The 12,869-nt window shown below is 40.6% G+C and overlaps 1 protein-coding gene across 1 annotated transcript in view; it reads left to right on the top strand.

Moving 5' to 3' along the window:
• Ros1 (ROS proto-oncogene 1, receptor tyrosine kinase) overlaps window positions 1-12,869 on the top strand; it is a 123,059-nt gene that overhangs the window by 65,301 nt on the left and 44,889 nt on the right. The window contains exons 18-25 of the mRNA XM_010644971.3: window positions 1,185-1,399; window positions 1,822-1,982; window positions 2,328-2,472; window positions 4,687-4,949; window positions 7,084-7,147; window positions 7,435-7,637; window positions 9,445-9,650; window positions 10,514-10,800. Coding sequence (XP_010643273.2) covers window positions 1,185-1,399; window positions 1,822-1,982; window positions 2,328-2,472; window positions 4,687-4,949; window positions 7,084-7,147; window positions 7,435-7,637; window positions 9,445-9,650; window positions 10,514-10,800 — 1,544 coding nt within the window. The remainder of the gene's footprint in view (window positions 1-1,184; window positions 1,400-1,821; window positions 1,983-2,327; window positions 2,473-4,686; window positions 4,950-7,083; window positions 7,148-7,434; window positions 7,638-9,444; window positions 9,651-10,513; window positions 10,801-12,869) is intronic.

Raw genomic sequence — 12,869 nt, 5'->3', positions numbered from 1 at the left:
GACACAGCAGGCCATGAGGAGAAACCAGTACAGACTGTGCCTTCTGAGTGGCTTTCATCACTCGTGTGGTGCCTGCCTTTTCTCATGGCGTGGCATAATTCATCTTTTTACTTCTCGAGAAAGTTATGATGAAATGAGATCAAGTTTATCCATGGGCAGAGTATTTGGTATTGTTACATCCACATTTAGTAGATGGTTAAATGAAAGATTAAAGTCCCGTGTTTAGCAGTGGCTGAGCTGGGGGCTCTGTGCAACTCACTCTGCTTCTCAGGTTTCCCCTGCCCAAGATGCTCCGTCCCAGCAAGGCCCGGTCTTATGTGGGAATGGGCAGAATCTCGTGGGCGCATAGACCCCTCTTGGTGCTGTGAACTGCATAAAGCAAGAGATGGTTGACTGTGTACAGTTGTTGGGTTGACAAGGAGGATGCTTGCCTAGGCCAGTGTCAGAGTTTAGACAAACTGGCTAACGTTTGTGGCCACCACCTCCAGGAAAATTTGTCCCTGTCCATTCTGGATAAATGCCTGCAAAGCCTTGGTCTCCAGGTGCCTTTGTTTTTCGAATCCCTGGGCGTGATAGGTGTTCCCATTACTGTGCTACCTGAATCCTCACTCTTCTACCTGAGTGTTGGGCTATTATGTTGTTCTTGGTTGGTCTTGAAGACTTTTATTCACATCTATAAGTGCTCTTTGAGTCTTTTGTGAAGATGGCAAATTTATACCATATATATGGGTTTTTCTGGTTTCATTTCTGCATGGTAACCTTATTTGTAACTCCTGGGAGTACTTGGCTTCCGTCTTTCTTCTACTAATGCAAGTGTTGTAAAAGCACAGGGAATAAACCAAAGATGAGGTCTCCATGCTAATGAAGTTGTGAGAATTCAGGTTGTGACTTTGAAGTAGAATAGTACCAAAATAACAAGTACTGTTCAAGCTGCAATCTGAGGAAACAATCTTGCTATTGCAATATCACCTTAATTTAAAAATTCCTAGAAATTTTGATTTAGATCTAATACTTTAGGAAAAATGTAAAACATAAATTTAACAAGGAACTAAAAATGTTGACAATTATCATTGCAAAGTACTTTTTCTTTTTATTCTCACTCCCATTTCCACAGAATGCCTTGCAGTCCTTCTCATAGGTACTGGTGACAGGTGCATGCACTCACTGGGGTTGTGTTTCTGCAGCACCGAGCACATCAGCATCACAGAGTTTGCAGCCTGGAGTACTTCTGAAATTTCCCAGAATGCTCTGATGTACTACAGTGGCAGGCTGTTCTGGATCAATGGCTTCAGGATGATCACGACTCAGGAAATCGGGCAGAGAACCAGTGTGTCTGTGTCGGAATCGGCCAAATTTAATCAGTTCACAATCATTCAGTCGTCCCTCAAGCCTCTGCCAAGTACAGTGCTTTATTCTTGCTCACTTCCTCTCTCCCACACCTTCTGTTAAATACACATTAGATTGGCATTTTCTTTCTTCAGAATGATGTTGTAAGAGGGAAAAGGTATTAGTAGGTTTTTTTTCCTGTACGGGGATCAAACTCGGAACCTTATGCATGTGAGGCGGTGGGGGTGGGGTGTGTGTGAGGGAAACCACTAAGCGAAAGCCCTGGCCCTGGTGTTAGTAGTAGTTTTATTGGCTTTTTTTGCAGCCAGCTTAATCTTAGCTCAAATTTACAGCCTGAAAAGCCAGAAGTGATTTTTAAAGGGGAGGAAAGCTTTTATTTCTAATTACTAGTAATTTCTGTTGCTCTCCCATGATTCTGTGCTAATCAATGGCCCTAAATTCCTTTTCCCTCTCTTTCTTTCTTTCATCCCACAGGGAACTTTTCCTCTACCCCTAATGTTATACCAGATTCTGTTCCAGAGTCTTCCTTTAGGACTGAAGGAAACGCTTCAGCCTTCCGAGTCCTGTGGAGCACTCCCCCTGCAGTGGACTGGGGTGTGGTTTTCTACAGCGTGGAATTCAGTGCTCACTCCAAGGTGTGGTGTTGGTTCTGGTCACTTCCATTCGGACACAATCTGTGCTGTCTGTGCCAGTCTTGCACACAGTGTGTGTGCCTTGTTCACTTAGTCAAGCCCTTCACTTCTGTTCTTCCATGGCATTTGGTTATCGGGGTTAACTTGTGCATAGCCCGTCTTGACCACTTTTTGCTGACTGCTACATTGGCATGCTATCACTGGTCTCAGACCTACCAAGAGTAGCCTTTCCAAAGTCTCAATTACTGACTCTACAAGAGAAGCAAAGTTTGGAGATGTTAGTTAATTAGGAATGAAAAGTATTAGAATTCTTCCCTAAACAAATGGTGTCTTGTGCTTATATTTTAGTTCCTGGCTAGTGAAAAACACCTTTTACCTGTATATACTGTGGAAGGGCTGGAGCCATATGCCTTATTTAATCTTTCTGTCACTCCTTATACCTACTGGGGAAAGGGCCCCAAAACATCTCTAGCACTTCGAGCACCTGAATCAGGTATGGGCTAAACTTCTCTTTCAAATAACAAGATGTAGAATCTTACTTTCCATGATCTGAAATGAATAGTCAATGATATTTAAAACTTTCACTTTTGTAGATATGCTTAGATTCACTACTCTTTCAGTAACTTTTTTGGAAATTAGAAGAACATTATTAAAATACATCTGCATAACTTATTCCAAAAGAAAAAAATTCCAAATATTTCTTAAAGGCTGTTTCTCATGTATCGTATGCATAAATATGTTTCAGGTACTTTGCAAACCTTTTGTAAGGAAATGAATAGTGAAAAGTAGAAATAATTTCTTAGAAAATGGGTGTTCATAAAGATGGTAATTTGGAATGTTCTGTGGATGAATAACTGCTGTTTTATGTCTTTATATTTTCTGTTTCTTGAAAATCTGTTTTAGAAAAGGTCTCATATGTACTGGCAACCAATGTGTGAACTCACTGGTATTGTCTTTCTAGCCATATTTTTACACATGTATGTCATACTGACCATACTTTTACATGTGTATGTTTAGTAACCATACACACTATCATTACTAGCCATATTTTATGTGTGTAACCATATTTTTACATTATATGTCAGTTTAAAGTGCACAGAGACATATATATCACTCTTTTAAATGTCTATTACACACCTACTATGTGTCCAAAATATCATTTTCTTTGTTCCTTACACAGCTGTGAGGTACATAGAACAGGTGTCAGTCTTGACTGTGCAAATGACAAAATGGAAGGAGCTATATTTGCCCATGAGAAATAACTACTAAGTAAAGGCCCTAATCTGGAATTTTCACTAAAGTTTCATTGAGTCTCTCATCATAAATGTGAGAGAATTATAGCTTTGTATTAATTTAACTTACACAAATTTCCTAACACAGGACTTGGCAGGCAGTGAAGGCTCAATAAACATAGACATTCATCCACCACTCTTTTTTTTTCTGTTTGATTCATTCAACAATATTTACCCTGGAGTTGCATAGCAGCAAACTAGAAGAACCTTGGCATGCTGTGAAGCAGGTCGTGTTTGGGTCCAGGTGTCCTCTCTCTTGGAGGCCATCAGTTTTGTGGTTCTGTTCTGTGGAAATGGATCGAATGCATCTACCAGGGGGTCCACCTCAGGCCCAGAGTTCTGTAAGGAAGGATGACAGGATTGGCCCTTACTTTCAAGATATTTACAATAAAGCAAGCAATTGTTCCAATCGACCACTATTTATTCAGCACTTACTGTGTGCCAGTCCTGTGCTAGATCTGGGAGAATTTCATAGGGAATAAGAAAAGATGCTTTCTGATGGAGCTCATAAAACAGCATGGAGGTGGACACACACCTCACAGAGATAAAAGACTGATAGCCAGACAGCGCTGATCCATAGTGAGTAGCCGCCGCCACTGCAAAACATTCACTATGTCCAGCTGCTTTGGGCTTCTTGGGAGAGGGAGATGGCAGGGATGGATATGGGAGTAGAAATGTTAGCTGGCTCTGTGGGATGCAGCCAGGACAAGCATCCCATGCAAGGAAAGTATAGAAGGCCCAGGGGTTGTATAAAGTGTGACTGTTGAGCACTGAGAAGCAATATGATTGGGATGGGAAGGTGTGGAGCCCTTGTGGAGGAGTCTAAGAAAGGAGAGGGTCGTCTAGGGCAGAGTGACTTGGAAACCAGGCAAGGAGATTCTCTTGACTAAAGGACTAAGAGATTGCACTGCTCAATCTGGTGCTCGCATAACGGGCCTCTGGACCCTATCCTTGAGAGCTCATCATTCTTCTCCACAACTTCCTGCTTCTTAGAGGCGAGGTGGATTCCCGGCATGCTCTACTTTACACCCGGAACTGGCTAAGGGCTGTTTGAAGTTACTTCTCCTGCTAAGGTCTGCTTTTCTGCCCTCCAGCTATCACTGTATGGGGATGTACTTCCAGAGGAGCACCAGCTACCACCTATCTCCACTGGGCACAGATAGGGAAGATGTGCTTCAGCAGTAGTAGAAGGGATTTGGGTAGGACCCAAAGTCATTAAGATTTGCTGAAATACCAAGATGGTTTCCTAAAAAAATCTACAGAATATTTTTTCTTGAAGAGATTCAAGACTGAGAGATTTACCTCAACATACTGTAATGAGGAATACTTACTGATAAGCTGTCCACATGCTGATTGTGAGTGGTAGAAGTTAGCTTTATGTTCTTTTTGGCTCTGTTTCTGCTTCTGTTTTGCAGTTCCATCTGCACCAGAAAACCCCAGAATATTTATATTACCAAGTGAAAGATCCCTCAACAAGAATGAAGTTGTGGTAGAGTTTAGGTGGGACAAACCTAAGCATGAAAATGGTGCGTTGATGAGCTTTGAGATTTTCTACCATATATCCAACCAAAGCAACACAAGCAGAGCATCCAAAGGCTGGATTGCTGTCAATGTCACTTCCTCAGTGACATCTTTTCAACTCCAGGGCATGAGTCCTGGATACACTGTTGCCTTCCAGGTATGAGTGAAAACTGGGATAAAGGAGTCTTAATAGTGCAACAGAAAGTTACTAAAGGACAAATTAAGAACTTCCTCTCTGTCAGTAGTTTAAGGCTCACTGTAATTGTGGGGTTAAGTGGGCAGCAAGAGAACACAGGAATGACACTTTGGGTGAAGGATCTCTTGACAGCTCCTTTGCATTAGGTCTATGTTTTAAATTCGGAGTAAAGCGATATTTGTCGAGGAGATCACTACAGGCCATGCAACACAGTCGGGACTCTTGTACTCATTTTCTTGTTTGATCCTCATACTGTGAAGAAAAACCCAGGTCCCTGGGTGTACCAGCCAATTAGCAAGCTGCACAACTAGGAAGAGATCTGCCATAGGCCAGCTTGTGGAGTTCTTCCCTCCATATCACAGCACCTCTTGAGTCCGCTGAAGGCCTGACTTGGATCTCCCAATGGAAATAAGAACCAGAAGCCTGCGTGATTGATGTGTCATCTCTTTACTGATAGGACAGAAAGAAAGAATAGCAGTCAGAAAGGAAATTGATTGATACTCCATTTTGATATTTTAAATTTTATATAAAATAACAACCCTCTTATAATTGAGGGCTTGATGATTTTCATATTCTCATCAAATACCATACTGCAGACAGTGTTGTATGTATTTACAGCCATTTTCCATTTATTTCAGGGGAAGTATTGTTTTGGAGATTTAAGTTTCCAATGGATGTTTTCATTTTCTTTTTGTAAAATTCCAACAGTTCTTTAATAATCTTTTAGGTCTACATATTCCAGTCAAAAAAGTTGTTCAAAAAGTTAAAGATAATACACATTCCTATTTGTTAAAAATATTGACTGTTCCTAAGGGTATCTGTCTATGTGTATGTTTCAGATTTGAGTCACCATAGACCCATGCAGTATAATACACATGAATACGTATGTTTCATTTCACATGGTCTTGTGCAAAATTGAAGATTGTTTGGTATACATATACACCACTGTAAATCACAAATATTAATTGATAGGATATTATAAAATGCATTTATAAATCATACACAAGTACTAATATATAGGATATCATAACATGCATTTAATCCCAAAAGTATAACAAAAATTACCCAATGTTTTGTTGAGAGAGTACTTGAAGCCCTGTAGTCTGAGGCTATCATTATGAGTGTCAGTTTTCTTTGCTGGCTATTTTGTATGTATGCAAGACTGGGGAATGGAAATGATTTATTACATAATAAAATATATTTAATTTAATAAAACCTTCCTATTAGGATGTGACATGCACAGTGAAAGAAAAGCGTAACACCTCAGGAGATGTGTTTCTATATGTGTCATTGTAGACAAGTTCCTTACTTTAATTATAATTCTGGTCCAGTTTCTACTCCTACTCATAATTTGTAGTTATGAGGATCAAAAGAGGTAATGCATGTGAAAATAGTTTGAATGCGTAATCATTTTTTTTTTTTTCTTGGTACTGAGGATTGAACTTTGGTCCTTGCGCTTGTGAGGCCGGCCACCGAACTGTTGAGCTAAATCCCCGGCCCATGCATAATCATTTTCGAATGTAAAGTTTACTATTTTTCTTTCTATAAATGTTCTTTAAAATATGATAAATTCATTTATTTAAAGTTTTTAGTTGTTGAATTCAAGAAAGTGGATGTTTACTATAATTTGTTCAGTTTCATATCTTTCAAATGTTCTATTTAACCTTAATTTATTGATTTTAAAGTGTTTACTTCACAAGTACAGATTGTGTATATCGAGATGTAAATGGTAATGATTTGGTATTTGTGTACATTTTATAACAATTATCACCATTAAATCAATCAATCCACCCATCACCACCTATTTTCCACATTAAATCCCCAGATGTTTTTAGAGATTGTTTTTGTTATTCAATACAAATCTGTGCCTTTTCAGCAGTTTTCTAGACCAAAAGCCCCAACATTGCGCATGTGGGACAGTATTTCCCCCTTAATTATCACTATACTTAGATAGTAATCAAGTATTTGAAACTGTTAATAGCATGTATCAGGCATGTGAAACAAGATACGCAAAATTTCTCAGTCTCAAAGCTAATTGCCCTGAGAATACTAATGAATTCATTTTTCTCCAATTATTTCCCTTTCTTTGCTTTAGGTTCAAGTCTACACATCCAAAGGCCCAGGGCCATTTTCTGATGTAGTGAAGTCTAAAACTTCAGGTATTTGTTATTCAAAAATTTGTACAAATAAAAACTTAAAAGCATCTTTTGAATGGTATCTTTAGGGATTCTAATTTCAACTCTGAGCTGAAGTTAAAGTCAAGTAAAATAATCAGTTTTTTTCATCACCAAAATGTGTTTAACAAACCCAGGATGCGAAGCTGAAGAGCTTCACCAAGGCTAAAAGAGTTGGACCCCATGGTGCCAATGGATTTCAAAACCACTTGATATTGACTCTGGATCTGAAGTCAGTTTGTTCATGCATATTATTTCTTTTTCATTTGCAGAAATCAACTCATTTCCTTACCTCATGTCTTTTCTTCAAAATGAGATAGTGCTCTTAGATATGGACCAAAATCAAGTTGTGTGGACATTTTTGGCAGAAGGAGACATCAACGCCTTAGGCTACACAGCTGACGATGACATGGGGTATTTTGCTCAAGGAGACTCCCTCTTCCTTCTGAACTTGCGCAACCGTTCCAGCTCCAAGGTACTTCAACTTTGTGATTCTTTTGAATTCAGGAAATAGAACATTTATGTATCATATTGTCCTGTAATTAAAATGCCTGGCCAATGGGTGAGCCCGGCTGTTAGAATGACTGAAGAGGATAGATGTTGTGTAATTATTTAGCTACAAATAAATGCAGAGTAGAATTTGGGCAAATTTTTCCAGGAAAATTTTGGAAGAGTTACTGGCACTGTTAGACTCTGGGGTACAGGAGTTCTTGAACTTTCTGCTGTGGGGATGGACACTAAGATCATCAGCTTGCAAAGACAAAGGTTTGTTTTGGCTCACAGTTCTGCAGGTCCCAATCTGTAGCTATTTGGCCTCATGGTCTTTGGGTCTGTGGCAAGGCCGCAGCCAATACTGGGAGTACATGGTGGTCGGAGCTGGCTCTCATGGCCAAGAAGTGAAAGCAAGAAAGAAGAAGTGGCCAGGGTCCTAGGCCCCCTGTGAAGGAACAAAGCTAATGACCAGAACACTGCCCACCAAGACTCACCACTTCCCAGTAATACCACTGGCTGGAACCAAATCCTTAACCCTTAACAAACACACAGGCCTTTGCAGGGTACTCCAGACCCAAGCTATAGCAAGAAGTGCTCTTACAAAGTGAGTCTGTGGAACACTGGGCTAGCAGGAAAGTGCTGTGGAACCTGACATCTGTGATTTATTGCAGACCTACCACTTACTAGGTCTTTGACCACCAGCAGGTTATTCAACATCTGTGGCTGAATAGTCCCTCATCCTGGGTTCCTGTGAAAGTTAAGTGAGATAATGGGTTAAAGCCAATGTCTGGCATAGGCTGGGCCCTCATTTCATTTCACCTAAAATGGATGGCAGATCAGTATAGCTGCCATGCTAGAGCAAGGTGTGGGGAATCTCAGGACACGAGCAGCAGCCCAGGTGAGTGATGGTGGTGGCAGAATGGAAAAACATCTTTGTCTCAAAGATGAGCCAGGGAACAGGAAGAGGCAGGAGCAGGGCAAAGGCAGGGGAACCTGGAGCCAGAGCTACTCAGGGGCTGTGACTAGAGGGAGTCTGGTAGGAGGTGTGAAAGGCAGCAGGTAGGAAAGCTGGGCAGGGCTGCAGGAGCCCAAATATAAGGGACCTCCTTTACCTGCCAGGGAACCAGGTGTTCACCCGGAAGCCAACAGCAAGCCATTGAAGACATTTAGTAGGTCCTTAACACAATCAGTCTGCATTGTAGAACGACCTCTGTGTCAGCAGTATGCGTGATGACTTAGGCCTACATCTGCAGGAGGCTACTGAAGAAATTCAGTAGGAAACAGTAAGGCAGGAGACAGGTGTCAGGCAGAGAGGCAAGAAAGCAGGGAACAAACTGGGAGAGACACTTAAAATGAGAGCAGCTCTGTAGATACAGTGCCGTGAGGAAAGAAGCCAAGGGGACACCTTGGTCAGGTGACTAGATACCCATAAAATACAACATACAAGAGGATAGGCGGTGCTGGGGTAGGGTGGTGGGTCATTGAACAGAGAAGTTCTACCGGAAGTCTGCTTTTGAATCAGTACCTCTGTGAGGGGCCTTGTCTGAAGATAGGGATTGTTAGCTCTGGTACACGGATTATCACTGAAGCCATTGGAGATGAAATTGTCTGGTAACACACACAGTGTGAGAAGAAGGCTCATGTCACAATGGTACACAACCCAGAGCTGCTGGGGCTTTGGATTACAAAGGTGAAATGCAGTAGATGCTTGATATGAGTAATCACAGAACAGTCTTCAAATTTAAAAAGTAACCCTATTTTGGTGGCCGTGTTCTCTGCTTAATGCTAAGCTTTTCCGAGATGCACGCATTTCCAGCGTCACACTAATTGCAGTCAACTGGGTTTCGAGGCACCTCTACTTTGTGCTGAAAGAATCTCAAAACAGAACACAAATATTTGATGTTGATCTTGAATGCAAGGTGAAACGCCCCAGTGAACTGAAGATTTGTAACAGGAATTCAACAATAGTTTCTTTTTCTGTGTATCCACTTTTAAGGTACGTAAATGTATCCTTTTCTAACATGATGAAATAGACATAGGAGCATTTAATGTAATATTTTTGGCTTAACTTTAAAAGCCAAGTGTGGGAAAGGAAAAAGCTTTGGTTATCATATTAACTTATAATAAGTAATTCTGCATATAAATTGTGAGCCCACAACCACAAATATGAAATCTTAATCCATGCTGATGATTTGACTACCCTAAAGTTAGGCCAATTACAGAGAGGAAGCCAATAACAGATTTTTATATTAATGAATTTAATAATATTGTCAGTTGGTAGGGAGAAGACAGGCACTGAGACAGGGAAGGGAATGGGCAGCAGGTTTTGCTCAGAAAAAAAAGCTATTCTGGGCTCAGTTGCCTTGGTTTAATTAACAATTAAATTATTATCCTTATGAGATGGATTTTAAGGCCTCCACTCAGCAACTGAATAGCAGTTTCCCAGCCTGGAAATATTTTTATTCATGTCATAAGCCTGGATATAAGCTATTGGAAGCTAGATTGTTAGCTAGCATTCAGAACAGAAACAGAGGGGAGGAAGAGAAAGGAGATGGATTCAACAAAAGTGTGCAAGTCCGTTTCTGATTTACAGCCGGCAGGGGCCATGGAAGGTGCCCGGGCGGTGAGCACTAAGGTTGTTATAGTCCAAGGCTTTTACTTGTAAACATGTTTGCTAACAAACTGCTGCAAAATGAGTTAGACTTCTCGTGACTTCCTCTATTTCTGAAAGTTACTGGAGACTTGGACATGTTCTTTCTCAGAGATGCGTTTGTCCCCCAATCATTACAGTGATTTATTTTCATTAGAAACTAATATATTTGCTCATTAAGCTAGTGGAACTTTTTCCTCTCTCTCCAGTCGTTTATATTGGACAGAAGTTTCTGATCTGGGCTATCAGATGTCGTACTACAGTATTAGCAATCACACCTTGCATCACATTCTGAAACCCACAGCCACAAACCAACCAGATGGAAGGAGCCGATGTTCTTGCAATGTGACTGAATCTGACTTAAGTGGAACAATGACTATTGATACTTGTGACCTAGAGAAGCCATGGATATATTTTGCCAAAGGTCAAGAGATCTGGGCCATGGATCTGGACGGGTGCCAGTGCTGGAGAGTTATCGTGGTGCCTGCTTTGTGGGGTAAGACACCTGCATGTGTGTGTGTGTCTTCATTAGTGACAAACAGCCTCGCCTGTCCCTTTATGAGGGGCTGGTTTTCTACGTATACTAAAAGGAATATGTGCTTAGTGTTTGCTTTGGACTATGCCGAATGCTGTGGTAGAATTCAAATCAAGTTATTTCTAGGTGAGTTGTATGTGGACATTCACAAAATTCTCCACCTGTGTCGTTTAAAATTTGTAATTAACACCAGAGCTACAATTTAATGAATTTAACTCTATACTCTCTGCATCCTACTCAGTACATTATCTCATGTAATCTTCAGAATAGCTCATTGAGGTGGGTATTTATATCCTCATTCTACAATAGGAAAACTGACATTGAGAAGGGCAGTAACTTGCTTAAAAGGCCAAGTTAGTTGACGAACTGGAACTGAAGCTAACTACATATACGTGATCTAACCAGTAGAGTGGTTCGTTTCCACTCTGATGACCCCATGGACTGCACTTTCAGCATGGGCTAGCCAATGCTTGGAAGGTCTGCCTCTTGAAATTCATATGCTTGCGGATGAAATGATTTGGAGGTCAGCTGCTTAGGAGTCAGTTGTTCCAACAGGAAAAGACACTCTCTGAACACCCCATGTACACTCCCGACAGTTCATACCTCACCGTCCCATATGGCAGTCCCTAGTCAGTCACATGCTATGATTTAAATTTAAATGAATTAAAATTGAATTAAACATTTACTCCATCAGTCATGCTGGCCACATTCAAGTGCTCAAAAGCCCGAAGCCGCAAAGGCTCAATGGCCACTGCACTGGGTAACAGAGCTGTAAGACATTTCTCCATCTTGATGATCATAGGCAATTCCTCTTCCCTGCCCTTGGAGCTCTTGGCCTGCCTGTCAGGCTGCTTTAACAAGACTCCCCCTCCTTGCGGTCTCCCCTTAGTAACTTCCCACCCACGAAGTCCTTCACTGCGCTCCCGTCTGTCACCCCCCAAGTGTCTTTCTTCTACTACAGCATCCATCTTCCCTGCTGCCACATGCACTAGTCTCAAGTGTAAGAATAGGTTTAAAAACGTTTGCTATACAAGAATTACCTAGTGAGCCCTTATCGTATGGATGTGGAACTGGTCAGTCTTTGATAAATCCATAATTGAAACACATAATCCTTAAATTAAAAAATCAGAATGACGTTAGAGATTATTTAACTCAACGATTTTGGGAGAAATCCTTTCATCCCTTTTATTTATTAAAAGGTAGTCAGTACTTCGTAAGGATGTCTGTATAATTTTTAGATAACTTTGAATATCAGATATTTTTATTTTATTTAAATATTTTCTCTCCATTCCTCTCAGTCATTGGCCTCATTTATGACCTCTAAGTTAGTAAAGAATATGTTAATCATCTTCCATATGACAGCCATGCAATCATGTAGAGACGGGTGTTGTAGGCCTTCTACATTTTATTTAGAAGAGAAATTCAGGTCATCTGTGACTAACTCTCAGCTAATGTGTCTTCTAGACTTTTCCTTGTGTCAGTCACCTCTCTTCCACTCTAGCTGGTTATTACCTGTCAGTGCTGTGCTCTCCATATGTTCTGCTTGCTGCAGGGCAGATGCTGCTTCCTAGGTTTCTTCACTGTAACTAAAAGTACCAGCAGATCTTGGGGCTGCCTATCAGCTGAAGCACCCACAGTCTTACTTCTCATGAAATATTATTAAGCCAAATGTGTTTTACTTACTAATTTATATAATTGATTTTAAACCTGAATTTAGGATTCCATTTGTTTCTATTAAATTTCAATCCATTTCCCGATTTTGTTGTGGTATGTTTAAATTTCAAGGCTATCGGTGACCTGCTTGTGACGGTGATAATCATTTATTATCTACAAATTTGATAAATGTGTTCGCCATTCATTCTAAACCAACAGTGAAAACATTCAGCAAGACACTTGGTCCTTCTCAGTCGTCTGCTGTGGATGGGTTGGCATTGTTGGCCTTGGGTTACACAGTCTGAGTTTTTAATCCTGGATCTGCCCTTAGCTAACTATGTGGCCTTAAGTAGACTTTTTTTTTTTTTTTTTTTTTT

Source organism: Fukomys damarensis, unplaced genomic scaffold (assembly GCF_012274545.1).
Source record: "Fukomys damarensis isolate Sample0158 unplaced genomic scaffold, DMR_v1.0_HiC HiC_scaffold_14, whole genome shotgun sequence".
NCBI classification, from domain to species: Eukaryota; Metazoa; Chordata; class Mammalia; order Rodentia; family Bathyergidae; genus Fukomys; species Fukomys damarensis.
Note: the sequence above shows the minus strand (reverse complement) of the source record. Positions and strands in the feature narration are given on the sequence as shown.